General features: G+C 47.6%; 1 protein-coding gene across 10 annotated transcripts in view; it reads left to right on the top strand.

The window, feature by feature from the left end:
- Window positions 1-14,809, top strand: part of BIRC6 (baculoviral IAP repeat containing 6) — a 312,461-nt gene that overhangs the window by 58,555 nt on the left and 239,097 nt on the right. For all 10 annotated transcript variants that reach the window (XR_005778475.1, XM_040429565.1, XM_040429564.1 and 7 more), the window contains exons 4-10: window positions 90-283; window positions 1,207-1,318; window positions 1,410-1,492; window positions 3,968-4,190; window positions 4,282-4,445; window positions 12,129-12,187; window positions 12,977-14,371. Coding sequence is in view for 9 of the 10 variants with exons in the window: in XM_040429565.1 (XP_040285499.1) it covers window positions 90-283; window positions 1,207-1,318; window positions 1,410-1,492; window positions 3,968-4,190; window positions 4,282-4,445; window positions 12,129-12,187; window positions 12,977-14,371 (2,230 nt within the window). In the remaining variant the exon portion in view is untranslated. The remainder of the gene's footprint in view (window positions 1-89; window positions 284-1,206; window positions 1,319-1,409; window positions 1,493-3,967; window positions 4,191-4,281; window positions 4,446-12,128; window positions 12,188-12,976; window positions 14,372-14,809) is intronic.

Below are 14,809 nucleotides of genomic sequence, written 5' to 3'. Positions count from 1 at the left end.
TAGGTAAACCTTATGAGAGGGAATCAAAAATGCCCAAAGGGGCCCCCAATCTGGTACTATATAATTAAGTTTGTCATTTTCTTTTTCAGTGGGCAACTGTCACATTTCATCTTCCTCATCATGTGTTAAAGTCAGTAACCGGTGCCATTGTGAACGAGCTGAAGAAGATAAATCAAAACGTTGCGGCGCTGCCTGTAGCATCTTCTATAATGGACAGACTGTCCTACCTGTTACCTAGTGCAAGGCCTGAGCTTGGCGTGGGACCAGGACGATCTGTGGATCGGTATGGTTGAAGATTTGCAGTCATACTAACATGGATCTACCCACTGCTGTACTAAATTCCATGTACTGGGGTAGCTTGTTGAGGAAACATTTGTTCAACATTTAAATGTTTTTACAAATAATGCATAACCCCCTACCTTAGGCTTTTGGCAGAGGGGCCTTGTGGAATAGGAGTAGCTCCTAAACCTTTTAAAGAGGACTAAATGAATTAAAAAGTATATAAATCAGAGGACTAGAAACTTGTCATTTGTCCATATTAGTGACCTAACTGCTACAGTTTCTGCTGCTTTAGCCTCATATAAGCAAACCATTTCCACAAACCTCTGCCGTAAAGGTGGCTGTTAAAGAGAGATTCCCATTGCATGAGCGATGCTTATATCGATAAGATATGCTATCACTTTATTATCAGTGGGGTTTCAAACTCCGGGACTCCCATTGATCCTGATAATGGGTGAATGTTTGTTTTTACCTGCCTTGGGGCGTTGCTGTGCAGGCTTGACTTTGAAGGGACATGGGAATACCTCTTTAGGCCTCATTCACACATACATGGATTTTCACGGACCACGGTCCGTGAAAACCTGTCCTGCTGAGTGCACGAGCTCACAGTGTCATTGGTTGCTATGACGGCATGCGCTTTGTGCCCACCGCTGTACAGTAATACACTCGTATGATCGTGGTCCGTGAAAATCCACGTATGTGTGAATGAGGCCTTATTGTGACTGTGGCTAGCAGTTAATTAAGGTGAGTCTGTGTCTGGCCTTATCTGTGCGTTTACAAAATGATCGGGTTTCAGATGATCCGAAATCTGCCCAATTGTTTGAATCAATTCCTGGTAATTTGTGTTAAATGCTAAGAGTCAAATAAAGCAGCAGTCTTAGCCACAGTCCTTGAGCTGAGCTCTCTTCTCGTTTAATTCTTTGCTAGGTCCTTGATGTATAGTGAAGCGAACAGACGGGAGACCTTCACTTCTTGGCCACATGTTGGCTACAGGTGGGCTCAGCCCGACCCTATGGCTCAAGCAGGTTTTTACCATCAGGTGAGATTTGCCAGCTCAATGTTTCATTCACTGTCCATGTAGTCCCTTTTATGTATGTGTTGATAAGTATTTATATATTTTTGTTTTACAGCCAGCTTCCTCAGGAGATGATCGAGCCATGTGCTTCACGTGTAGCGTATGTTTAGTTTGCTGGGAACCTACAGATGAACCATGGTAAGTGAATATATACCCCATCCTCAAAAGAACAGATGTCAGATTTCTTTATTAAATGGTTCTGTAAGAGGGATGTCTCATTCCGTTAGTCATCCCTATGACCAGTTAGTAGAGTTATGGTGATCTTCTCTTGGCAGTACCGTACAATCCCCTAACACTACTGCTGCATGTAGGCACCTCTATACTACTTATGAAATATTATTCTGTATCAAGTCTTTTCTAGCCTACCTAGCTTGTAATTACCAAGTAGGAAATCGGGAAAAAAAAGGTACTTATCATACTGTTTAATCGGTGGGGGTCCAGGTGTTGAGATTCTCACCAAGCGCTAGATCTAACTGTCCCAACGGTTTTCCCCCTCATTTGTGTTCTTTTCTCCTCTGCTACCTTTATAAAGTGGAGTATGGATTTTTAGAAAGTCCATGATTCCATACACATTTAGCTCCACTCTTTTTTTCTCTGTTCGGCTCTGCTCTGCTTTCCGAGTAAGCGGTGTATGGATTCATACAAATTCCATACGCTTTCTGCAAAATCGTACAGCTCTCTAAGTGAATTGGAAATATAAATTATGTTAACATAATCCGCTATATCTTACCACATTTTAGAACGTCTATGGGTCTACATGAGCTTTAAATCATAATAAACTTTATTAGTTTTTCCAGATATTTATAATCTATAGGAGCTTATAAGAAGTAGATTTACATCTTGGGCTACTTTCACCCTAGCGTTTTTGCTGGATTCAGCAAAAAAAACTTCCGTTACTTATAATACAAACATCTGCATCTGTTATGAACGGATCCGGTTGTATTATCTTTAACGTAGCCAAGACGGATCCGTCATGAACTCCATTGAAAGTCAATGGGCGACGGTTTCTATTGTCAGATCCGTCCCTATTGACTTGCATTGTGGGTCATGACAGATCCATCTTGCTCCGCATCCCATGACGGAAAGAAACGCTAGTGTGAAAGTAGCCTTAAATGATATACATAGACTCAATAATCAGAATTATCACTTAAATCAGTGTTTCCCAACCAGTGTGCCTCCAGCTGTTGCAAAACTACAACTCCCTTGTTTCCGTTCCGTTTTTCCGTATGGCATATACAGTAATTACATAGAAAAAATTGGGCTGGCCATAACATTTTCAATAGATGGTTCAGAAAAAAACGGAACGGATACGGAAGACATACGGATGAATTTCTGTATGTGTTCCGTTTTTTTCGCGGACCCATTGACTTGAATGGAGCCACGGAACGTGATTTGCGGCCAAATATAGGACATGTTCTATCTTTCAACGGAACGGAAAAACGGAAATACGGAAACTGAATGCATACGGAACACATTCCGTTTTTTTTGCGGAACCATTGAAATGAATGGTTCCGTATAAGGAACGCAAAAAACGGCCCGCAAAACGGAAAAAAAAAAAACGGTAGTGTGAAAGAGGCCTAAAGGGAATGTGCCATCAGAAAGTGACCGATCACGTTTTTATGTTAAAAAATTCTTGGTGGTTTATTTTTCTATGTCGATATCTATATTAAAAAAATAAAAAAATAACACAACCTATATAATCCTACACTTTTTGCAATGGCTACTAAGCCTCATAATAGGCACCACTTCTTGGTCTGTACAGATCACTTTACTGCAGTAATCTGCTCATCATTACAGGCAGGATTGGAATAACACGCCTATATACACATAACACAGGATCCACCATTCACAGTAGGTGGTTGTCAAAGCTTATCAGCTCCCTCCTGTCCTCTGGAGCTGCCTAGAAAACTCTCCCATAGAAGTTAATGAGTCCCTCCAAATCTATTGTGGTTATGGCCCATGTGGCTGCTGCAAAGCAATTCTCTAATAATGCTGTTGGCCACCCCCCATAATCCTGTTCCAAAAATAGAAACAGATTGGAAAAACATGTTGTGTTGCTATCTAGTTTCGAGAGGAAAAAAAATTCTGTGAGACCTTTCCTTTAAAGGAATGCTAAACTTACAGAATTTTAAAAAAATGTCTTAAATTCCTCCCTAATTTCCCAGTTTCTTTTGATCCTATTTTGTTGAATATTACAATTAAAACTATATAAAGAAATCTTCTTTGTCCCATAAGGTCAGCCATGTTCTTCCCTTTTCCTCCTCACTGGTCTGTGTCTGGCTGTAGCAGGAGTCACCCACCCCTCGCCCATTCTGCTGCCCTACCCCTTCAGTTGATCTCCAGCCAATATAGAAGAGATCAACAGGAGATAAACCCATTGTGTTGTCTTCAGGATTTCTAGGAGCATTCATGAAATCCTGCAGACTGACAAAAACTGTAGGAGCAAATGTATCTCCTGTCTATTTTTTGTCATTCAATTCGTTATTTATAGGGTTTGTATTCCTTCTGGATTTATTTTATTTTATTTTTACTATTGGTTATGTATGAAAGTGGACACACAGGAGGTAATGCTTGTTAAGATCATTTTAAAGAGTTTTTGTTTTTCCCCTCAAGGTCTGAACACGAGAGACATTCCCCAAACTGTCCTTTTGTGAAAGGTGAACATACTCAGAATGTACCCCTCTCGGTTACTCTTGCAACATGTCCTGCCCAGTTTCCCTGCACAGATGGCACAGATAGAATATCCTGTTTTGGGGTGGGGAACTGTCCACACTTTCTAGCTACTGCAACAAAAAGAGGAAAAATTTGTGTGTGGGATGTATCTAAACTTATGAAGGTATTGACTCTATACAATTCCGTGTTTGATCAGTAACGGCGTACTGCTTAGTGTTTAATGCTGTGTTTCATCTTCTTTCTTTTTATTTAAGGTGCACTTAAAATTTGAGGTAAATGCATATGACCCTGCAATAGTTCAGCTCCTAGCTCTTGCTGGTGACTCGAGCACTACCGCGGTGGAGACTCGAAGACCAACACTTGCGTGGTTAGAAGATTCATCCAGTTGTTCAGATATTCCAAAATTAGAGGGAGACAGGTACGACTATTATATGTGTGTTTTTTATAATCTGACAGGTTGCATCAGTGCAATGAAGACAAAATGTATAATGCAGTTAGGAGAAATTCGCGGGGGACATGTCCACATATCAACCGGGATTATGCAGCAAATTCCCATCTTTTTGTTGTGAATTTTGCCCTAGTGTATTAAAGGGATAAAATCTGTTATAAATCCTCACAAAATTGACATGCTGTTTTTAATTTTTTTTTTTTTATATGGATGTGGTTTTCAAATCCCTACCTGCAAATCTGAAATGTGTGGGCTCAGAGGGGGACATTTAGAGGAAAACTGGCTTAATCAGACACCACCTTTCATTTTTCAGAGCTTTGTTTGAAAATGAAAGGTGGAGTCTGATTCGTTGCTACATTACTCCAGTTTTGATCTATCTTGCCCCAAAGTGTTTACATATGAAAACGTTATCTTTGAGGGTGAAAGAAGAATTTTTTATGTATTTGTATATGCATAAATTCTGTTATAAACATAGCACTGCTTTTTGTGGTGCATTTTTAAATGCTAACTCTTTCATCTTTAAGGAGTTTTCCAACCTTGCGATATCTTTTTTGAAACCGCAGACAGCGGTATAAAATTCATTCTGTGTTTACCTACAGCAATATTGTGGATTTCTTGCGGCTGGAAAACCCCTATAATATTCTGAAGACAGGAGGTTATCAGTAGAAATCTTATTGTACACTGGGCCAAATAACATCAGTTCAGAAATAATGCTAATAGATGTTTGATACTGTGTTTTGCCCCCCAAAAAATTGTGTTTTCTCGCCCATATTCCTTGGGGGACACAGGAAACCATGGGTATAGCTCTGCTCCCTAGGAGGCGTGACACTAAGTGAAAGCTGTAAGCCCCTCCTCCATCAGCTATACCCTTCAGCCTGGAGAAGAGACTGCCAGTTTTTGCTTAGTGTCCAAGGAGGCAAGACACCCCCTGCTTATGCAGGGTTGTTTTCCTATGATTTTTTATTTTTACGTTATTTGTTGTTTTTAAGGGACAACAGAGGCGCATTAGACCCCTCTGTTTCTCCCGGGGTTGAGTTGCGCCAGTGCCGGTAATCCGCACTGCCGCCTCCCCCACAGAAGACAAGGTGGACCAGGGCAGCCTCGCTCCCCTGCGTCCCGCCAGCTCAGGGTCGCCCGCACGCCAAGTCCCTCCCCCGGCTTGCTGCCACTGCGGTGCCAGGAGCTGAAGGGGCGACCCCGCTGGATGGATTGAGGGTGAAGACAGCGTATGGTGAGACAGGCTGCTCCAGCCTCCCCTTCCTCCCTCCCACCGCTGCTACAGGCCTCCTGGGCTCCCATGGCCACTGTTACTACATGGCCACTGCTACATCGTGCGCCCACCCCTCCCCCCCCCCGATATCGGACCGTTACCGGGCAGGGGAGTTTATCTGGGCAGTCTTTGGCAGGGACGCTGCCTTCTGCCACATCCAGGCGCGGAGGGGGCCGCTTTCTTGGCGTGAACGGCGCCATTTCAGGCCGGCATTTCATTATCCTTGGGGGTTAAGTTCATTTTGCCGCGCGCGCGCGGCTCTGCTTCAGAGCGGCAGGGAGGGGGCGGAGCTTCCTACATGCGCTCCGCTACTTCCGGGTTCATCGCACAGTGCTGCGTGGAATCCTCTCTGCAGTGCGATCCGAAGCCGGTTGCTGCCTCTCCTCCACAGCCTCCTCAGTCTGTTCCCCCTTACCGCTGCCGCTTGCATCATCCGGGTCTGGTAGGACTTTTAACCCCCTCCGTGCCACAGTACTGTCGCTTGAGTGTTATCTCCGTTTCTTTCCTTGGGGTCTCCCACTTTAAGTGCAACATCTTTGTTCCACCATGTCAGACCCTTCTGCAGCCGCCAAGCCTTGGTACCATGCCTGTACTGCTTGTAGGGAACCCTTTCCCCGGGGGCAGTCTGATCCGCACTGTACTGCATGTCGGGCTCCACCGCAGCCTCAGTCGCCCGCTGTGTCGCTCCCTGCTGCCTCTGACCCGCCTGACTGGGCTAGATCCCTGTCCCAGGCCGTGGAAAGCCTCACTCATGTCGTGGGCCGCCTAATAGACAGGCCGCCTACCCCGCAGGACGCCACTCTTACTGTCGCGCCCTCCGGGTCCACCGCTTCTGCCGCTGCAGCGGGTTCACTCTCCTTTAGTGACCCCTCCCGAGTTAGGCACTCTCAGAAGCGTATTAGAGTAGAGCGAGCCTCCTCCTCGGATGCCTCCCTCTCCCCGCCACGCGTGCACACCCAGACGAGCCTCTCCTCCCCAAAGGATTCGCTCTCTGAAGGTGAATTGGCGGTTTCAGATTTGGAAATGGACTCGGCCCTGCCGTCCAAGCTAGCCTCAGCGATGGGTCAACTCATCTCTGATATTCGTGACACCTTTAAGGTGCAGGATGATCCCCCTAGCTCGGACGCAGCTAGCGTCTCATTTATCAGACCCAGGCAGGTCTCAAAAGTCTTCCCAATCCACTCTGATTTCTCCTCTGTGGTGTCTAAGGCTTGGGCTCGACCGGACGCCCGTTTTGTCAGCCCCAAGAAGCTGGACATTTGCTATCCTTTTCCAGCAGATGTCGTGGCCACATGGTCTTCCCCACCCAAGGTGGACCCCCCTGTGGCCCGGCTGTCGAAGAACACGGCCATCCCTGTTCCCGACGGGTCCTCTCTTCAGTCAGCGGAGGACCGTCGCATGGAGACCCTTTCTAAGGGCATTTTTGCTGCCTCCGGTTCGGCTCTCAGACCGGTTTTTGCCTCTGCTTGGGCAGGGAAAGCAATCTCTGCTTGGGGTGCGCAGCTGGAACAGGAGTTGGACTCGGACGTCCCTATCCAGGACCTGCGTTCCTTGGCCCAGCTTATTGTTCGGGCCGGGAATTTTGTTTGTGAGGCCTCCCTTGATGCGGGAGCCCTTATTGCACGCTCCTCCGCCCTGGCAGTTTCCGTCAGGAGGGAGCTCTGGCTGAAGGTTTGGAAAGCGGACGCTGCCTCCAAACGTTCCTTGGCGGGGCTACCGTTTGCGGGTTCCCGCCTTTTCGGGGTCCGCCTAGACGAACTTATTTCGGAGGCCACGGGTGGTAAAAGCACCCATCTTCCTCAACCCCAAGCCAGGGGCGCCCCCCGCGGACGCCCTGGTGCGTCTCGTTTTCGGTCCTCCCGCAGGGCCTCTGGGGCTCCCACCACAGCTGCCGCTTCGGCTCCTCCCCAGGATAAGCATAGGAAGCCGTTTTTTCGGGCGCAGCCCTCCTGGCGCAAGCCGCAGGCTGCCCGCACACCCGCAGCAAAGCAATCCTCTGCCTGAAGGCGCGCCCCCACCCACCCGGGTGGGGGGCCGGCTCCTCCTTTTCAGGGACGTCTGGTTGGCTCACGTCTCCGACGCCTGGGCCCTCGAGATTGTGTGCTCCGGATACAAAATCGAATTTGCATCCTTCCCTCCAGATCGGTTCTTTCGCTCCCGCCTGCCACGGGACCCGAAACGCGCGGTTGCGTTCTCCGCGGCCGTTCAAGCCTTACTGGACAGGGGGGTGATTACCCCCGTTCCTCTAGAGGAAAGGTTCCAAGGGTTCTACTCGAACCTCTTTGTAGTTCCCAAGAAGGGAGGTTCCATGCGGCCCATTTTGGACCTCAAAAAGCTCAACCGTTTTCTCCTCCTTCGACGGTTTCGGATGGAGTCCCTCCGTTCCGCGGTGGCTTCCCTGGAGCAGGGAGATTTCATGTCTTCCATCGATATACAGGATGCCTACCTCCATGTTCCGGTAGCCCGGTGTCACCATCGCTTCCTCCGGTTCGCCGTGGGGGACCTCCACTTCCAGTTTGTCGCCCTTCCCTTTGGGCTGGCAACAGCCCCCCGGGTGTTCACCAAGGTCCTGGCCCCGGTTTTGGCCTTACTCCGTTCCAGGGGTGTTTTTCTGCTACCGTACTTGGACGATATCCTCATCAAGGCTCCGTCCCTTTCTCAAACGGTTGCCAGCGTGGATCTCACTCTAGAGACTCTGACGAGGTTCGGTTGGGTCATCAACTTCCCCAAGTCCTCCCTTCCCCCCTCCAGACAACTGGTCTTCCTGGGAATGCTTTTAGACACGGGAGCGGCGGAAGTACGTCTTCCCTCGGAAAAACGTCTGATCCTCCGTGGGGCGGTTCGGGGTCTCCTTCTCCACCGTCGACCGTCCTTCCGCTTCTGCATGCGGGTCTTGGGGCAGATGGTTGCCTGCTTCGAGGCGATCCCGTTTGCGCAGTTTCACTCCCGCCCTCTCCAACGGGCGATCCTCTCCTCCTGGGACAAATCGCCGCAGTCTCTGGATCATCCCTTCCATCTATCGCCTCCGGTGAGGTCATCTCTCCGCTGGTGGTTACAGTCCCCTCTTCTGGGCAGGTCTTTTCTGCCACTCAACTGGTTGGTGGTTACAACCGATGCCAGTCTCTTGGGCTGGGGAGGCGTGTTTCCTCCCCGATCCGTCCAGGGCATTTGGTCTCCATTGGAGTCCAAACTCTCGATCAATGTCCTGGAGCTGAGAGCGGCCCTTTTGTCTCTACGACACTGGACTCATCTGTTGAAGGGTCATCCAGTTCGTGTACAATCGGACAACGCCACGGCTGTGGCGTACATAAACCACCAGGGGGGCACTCGCAGCGCTGCTGCAATGAGGGAGGTCTCCAGCATTCTCCGTTGGGCGGAAGCTCACGTCCCGGCCCTATCGGCAATTTTTATTCCAGGGGTGGACAATTGGGCGGCGGACTTCCTCAGTCGCACCACTGTCGACCCCGGCGAGTGGTCTCTTCACCCGGAGGTATTCGAGGCCATTTGCCTTCGTTGGGGCACTCCGGACGTGGACCTCATGGCCTCCAAGTTCAATCACAAGGTCCCCGCCTATCTGTCCAGGGCCAGGGATCCGGGAGCTTGCGGAGCCGACGCCCTCGTTCTTCCTTGGCGAGGCTTCGCGCGTCCATACATATTCCCTCCCATCCCACTCCTGCCCAAGGTCCTTCGGAAGATCGCGGCGGAAGGCGTCTCGGTGATTCTGGTCGCTCCGGACTGGCCCCGCCGGTCTTGGTATGCCGACCTCATGCTGCTCCTGGCAGACGCGCCCTGGCCGCTGCCCGCCAGGGAAGATCTTCTCTCTCAGGGACCGATCTTCCACCCGCGTTTAAGGTCCCTACGTTTGACGGCGTGGTTGTTGAGACCACCGTCCTGACACGTAGGGGTTTTTCTGCGGACGTCGTCCGCACCATGATCCGCGCCCGTAAGCCGTCCTCTTCTAGGATCTATTATAGGACCTGGAGGACCTATTTGGGGTTCTGTGCCGATCTAGGGATTCCTCCGCTCCGCTTTTCTCTCCCCACCGTTTTGTCCTTCCTGCAGAGCGGACTTGCCCAGGGTCTGGGTCTTAGTTCTTTGAAGGGTCAGGTGTCTGCGCTGTCCATTTTGTTTCAGCGCCCACTGGCCCCCCTTGGTCCTGTCAAGACCTTCCTTCAGGGCGTGGCTCACGCGGTTCCCCCGTACCGGCCTCCGGTACCGCCCTGGGACCTGAACCTGGTTCTCTCAGCGCTCCAGGCTTCTCCTTTCGAGCCTCTGCGGACGGTTTCCTTGCGACTTCTGTCCTGCAAGGTTATTTTCCTTGTAGCAGTCACCTCTCTTCGGAGGGTGTCCGAATTGGCTGCACTCTCCTGTCTGGAACCTTTCCTAGTGTTCCACCAGGACAAGGTAGTTCTTCGTCCGGTCCCTTCCTTCCTTCCTAAGGTGGTCTCCGCCTTTCATCTGAACGAGGACATCGTTCTCCCCTCTTTGTGTCCTTCCCCTTCCCACCCTAGGGAGAGGGAACTTCATCGCCTAGACGTTGTCAGGGCGCTCAAGGTTTACCTGGAGGTAACCGGCTCTTTCAGGCGTACTGACTCGCTCTTTGTGGTTCCGGAAGGGTCGCGCAGAGGGTTGGCGGCATCCAAAGTTGCTATCGCCCGTTTTGTCAAGATGGCTGTTACTGAGGCTTATCTCGCCAAGGGCAAGGTTCCGCCCCTCGGTGTTACCGCTCATTCCACTAGAGCGGTCGGGGCTTCCTGGGCTCAGAGAAATCGGGCTTCTACGGAGCAGATTTGCAAGGCGGCCACTTGGTCCTCCTTGCACACCTTCACCAGGTTTTACAGGGTGCATACTCATGCGTCGGCTGACGCTGCTTTAGGCCGTCTGGTGTTGCAGGCGGCAGTTGATTGATGCCTCCGGTGTTGGTCTAGTTTGTTCTGGTCCCTCCCTTCTGGGACTGCTCTGGAACGTCCCATGGTTTCCTGTGTCCCCCAAGGAATATGGGCGAGAAAAGGAGACTTTTGTATTACTTACCAGTAAAGTCTCTTTCTCGCTCTTCCTTGGGGGACACAGCACCCGCCCTTCATTTGGGTTTACAGTTGTGGTTCCGGCTTGGTTGCCCCCGTTGGGGCTTGACGGTTCTTTTTCCGGTTGGTGGTTATCTTTCACTACTTGGACACGCAACTGGCAGTCTCTTCTCCAGGCTGAAGGGTATAGCTGATGGAGGAGGGGCTTACAGCTTTCACTTAGTGTCACGCCTCCTAGGGAGCAGAGCTATACCCATGGTTTCCTGTGTCCCCCAAGGAAGAGCGAGAAAGAGACTTTACTGGTAAGTAATACAAAAGTCTCCTTTTTTGCATTCCTATGTCTCAGTCGTTAACCCTTTTGCTACCAACGCCGTACATGTATAGTGCTGGAGTAATGTGTAAACATGGCGCCCGCTTGCTCGTGCAGCGGGCGTCATGGCTGACAGGTCTCTGCTGTTTGCAATAATGCCAATCGCGGTAAATAAAGTGGAAATAAACTCATTTTAAAAAATACATGATTGTTCAAAATTAAAAAACTGATTTTATAGGCTCATATGTGAGCTTCAAAATCATTACAAAGAATAAAAAAATGTTAAATATAGAAAAAAATATAAGGTTAAAATATAAATAACCCCCCTTTCCGTATAAAAAAAAATAAAAATCCCTAAATAACAAAAAATATGGTATCACCATGACCAAAAGCGCCTGTACTATTAAAATATAAAAATCTCTTTCCAATACGGCGAATGACATAACGGAAAAAGGGTCAAAATAGCCCATTTGCCATTTTTTCATTGCTTCTCTTACTGAAAAAAATTTAATAAAACGTGATCAAAAAGTCGCACAGACTCCAAATGGTATCGATAAAAACTACAGATTGTCCGCAAAAAATGAGCCCCCACACAGCTTAGTAGATACAACTTTAAAATAGTTATGGCATTCAGCTTTTTTTTTTTCAAAGTTTAAATTTATTTTGACACTATTTAAATATAAAAAAAAACTATACATATGGGGTATCGTTGTAATCGTACTTACTCAGGGAATGAAGGGTGTGGGTCAGTTTTGACTCAAACGAAACGCTGTGAACAAAACCTAAAAAAAAATTAAATTTTGACTTTTTTTTTTTTTTTTTTTTATTGCTTCCCACTACATTGTATGCCATTATTTAATGGTGGCATTAGAAAGTACAACTTGTCCCGCAAAAACTAAACCCTCATACAGCAATGTGAACTGATATCTAAAATAGTTATTGCTCAAGTAAGTTAGGGAAGAAAAATAAAACCGAAAAAACCTCCAGTAGTGAAAAGGTTAACTTTTTTTTTTCTCCAACATTTTGATATAAATTTGTTTTCATTTTAGCGATGACTTGCTCGATGATTCAGATAGCGAGGAGCGATCAAGATCTGACTCAGTAACAGGTAATAAACACACAATATCATTTAAGACTGATTCTCTGTACTCTACTCCTGATGTCCAGCCAAGTGAATAAAACCTCCTGCCGTTGTGGTTCACTTCTTAGGCTACTTTCACACTCGCGTTTTGTGCGGATCCGTCATGGACGGATCCGTTCAGATAATACAGCCATCTGCATCCGTTCAGAACGGATCTGTTTGTATTTTCTTTAACGTAGCCATGACGGATCCGTCTTGAACACCATTGAAAGTCAATAGAGGACGGATCCGTTTTCTATTGTGGCAGATTTTGTCAGTAAAAACGGATCCGTCGCCATTGACTTTCGTTTGGCTCCGTTTCCATCAGACTGACACCAAAACGCTGCAAGCAGCGTTTTGGTGTCCGTCTCCAAAGCGGAATGGAGACTGAACTGATGCCTTCTGAGCGGATCCTTTTCCATTCAGAATGCGTTAGAATGCAACTGATCCGTTTTGGACCCCTTGTGAGAGCCCTGAATGGATCTCAAAAACGGAAAGCCAAAACGCGAGTGTGAAAGTAGCCTTAATCGTGTAAGGATTCTCTAATTTATCTAGATGGGGATAGTTTTCAGCTTCTGCATGTAAACCTGATTGTTACCATAAATGGACATCAAGGAGTTTGACAATGACGAGGAATGAAAAGTGCCCGTGCCGATTTTAGAAACACTTCATTATACAGTGATTGTTTTAGTTTGATTTCAGTGTTTCATGAATCCAGTATTTCAGGCGTGTTCTGTGTCTCTTTCCCTTGTTCTCACAATTGTTTGTCTCGCACAGGGCACACTTCTCAGAAGGAAACTCTGGAGATAGGCTTGGATATAACTGCTCTTAGTATACTGCAGCAGCCAGAGAAGCTACAGTGGGAGATTGTGGCTAATGTTCTTGAAGATACTGTAAAGGATTTAGAAGAACTTGGAGCAAATCCTGCTTTAGTTGGTTGTAAAAATGAAAAGACCAAGGAAAAACACTTAGAACAGCACAACATTCCCTTTCCTTGCTTACTGACCGGTGGTTTATTGACCTACAAGTCCCCCGTCTCCTCCCCCACAAGTAGCAATTCTCGCAGGTCGCTCGATGCTTTAAGCAGGACTCCCGGTGAGAGCTCCTCAGAGCAGGGCTCCACTGATAATGAATCTGGCACGAACTCTGATCTTAACTCTCCTATGGTGAAAAGGACGCTACCTATTTTACTGCTTTACAGCATTAAAGAGTCTGACGAAAAAGCAGGGAAACTTTTTTCTCATATGAACAATATTATGAGCAAAAGTCTACACGATGATGGATTTACTGTCCCACAAATCATTGAGATGGAGCTCGATAGCCAGGAGCAGTTGCTTCTTCAAGACCCCCCAGTCACTTACATCCAGCAGTTTGCTGAGGCCACAGCCAGTCTGACGTCCCCTGACACAGACAAGTGGACGTCTATGGTTCCCAAGCCTGGGACACTGGTGCAGTGCATGCGGCTGCCTAAGTTTGCAGAGGAGGAGAACCTCTGTGTAGATTCCATTATACCTTGCGCTGATGGCGTCCATCTCTTAATAGGTTTACAGAAATGTCCTGCCGAGTCCTTGAGTGCAATAAATCAAGTAGAGGCCTTGAATAATTTAAACAAATTGAATTCGGCTCTTTGCAGTAGAAGGAAAGGAGAAGCTGAGCACTGTCTCGGCAGTGTGAATGGGACAAGTATCAATGTTATCCCCTGTGAGTCTTCAGCCGATGTTCACGACCCTTTAATTATTCAACCAGTCCAGAGGAGTGTGAGTGGTGGATACTTGTTGATTTACAAAATGAATTATACAACCAGAATAGTGACTCTGGAAGAGCAACCGGTAAAAATCTTGCATATTAAAGACCCTCAGGATGCTATTACCTCACTTATTTTATTACAACCTGATATTTTAGATAACAGAGAGGACGACTGTGAGGAGTCTTCAGAAGACGCCCCACTGACTCCTAAAAATCTGGGCGGTAAAGAGAAGAAATTGGAATTGCATAGCCTAGGACATTTAGTGGTAACAACGCAAGGTGGATTTGTGAAAATTTTAGATCTTTCAACATTTGAGGTCATGGCTAAAGTGGATCCACCGAAAAAGGAAGGAACAGATGATGCTGACCCTTTTGTATCAGTTGTCTACTGTTCGGGCACAGACAGATTATGTGCCTGTACTAAAGGTAAGAATGGACATGAAGCGCCAAGTGCTTGTGATTAGGTGGTGTAAAATTGTGGTTTCAGGCTTCATTTTCATGTAAAGGTTTGGATTTGTAGTACAAACTCATTCACCTTTTTTGGGCATCCAGCTGGTTTTGTGGTAAAGTAACTCTATGAATGGAGGATTGAGTGACTTTTTTTTTCCTCTGTACATGTCAATAAGGCTCCATTCACACGTCCGTAGCGTGTTTTGAGGATCCATGGATCCGCAAAACACGGACACCGGCAATGTGCGTTCCGCATTTTGTGAACCGCACATCGCCGGCACTAATAGAATATGCCTATTCTTGTCTGCAATTGCGGACAAGAATAGGACATGTTCTATTTTTTTCGGGAACGGAATTGCGGACCCGGAAGTGCGGGTCTGCAATTCCGTATCCTGGCAGCACATCGTGCGGCCC

Source organism: Bufo bufo, chromosome 4 (assembly GCF_905171765.1).
Source record: "Bufo bufo chromosome 4, aBufBuf1.1, whole genome shotgun sequence".
Lineage (NCBI taxonomy): Eukaryota > Metazoa > Chordata > Amphibia > Anura > Bufonidae > Bufo > Bufo bufo.
This window is presented reverse-complemented; position numbering and strand designations above follow the sequence as displayed.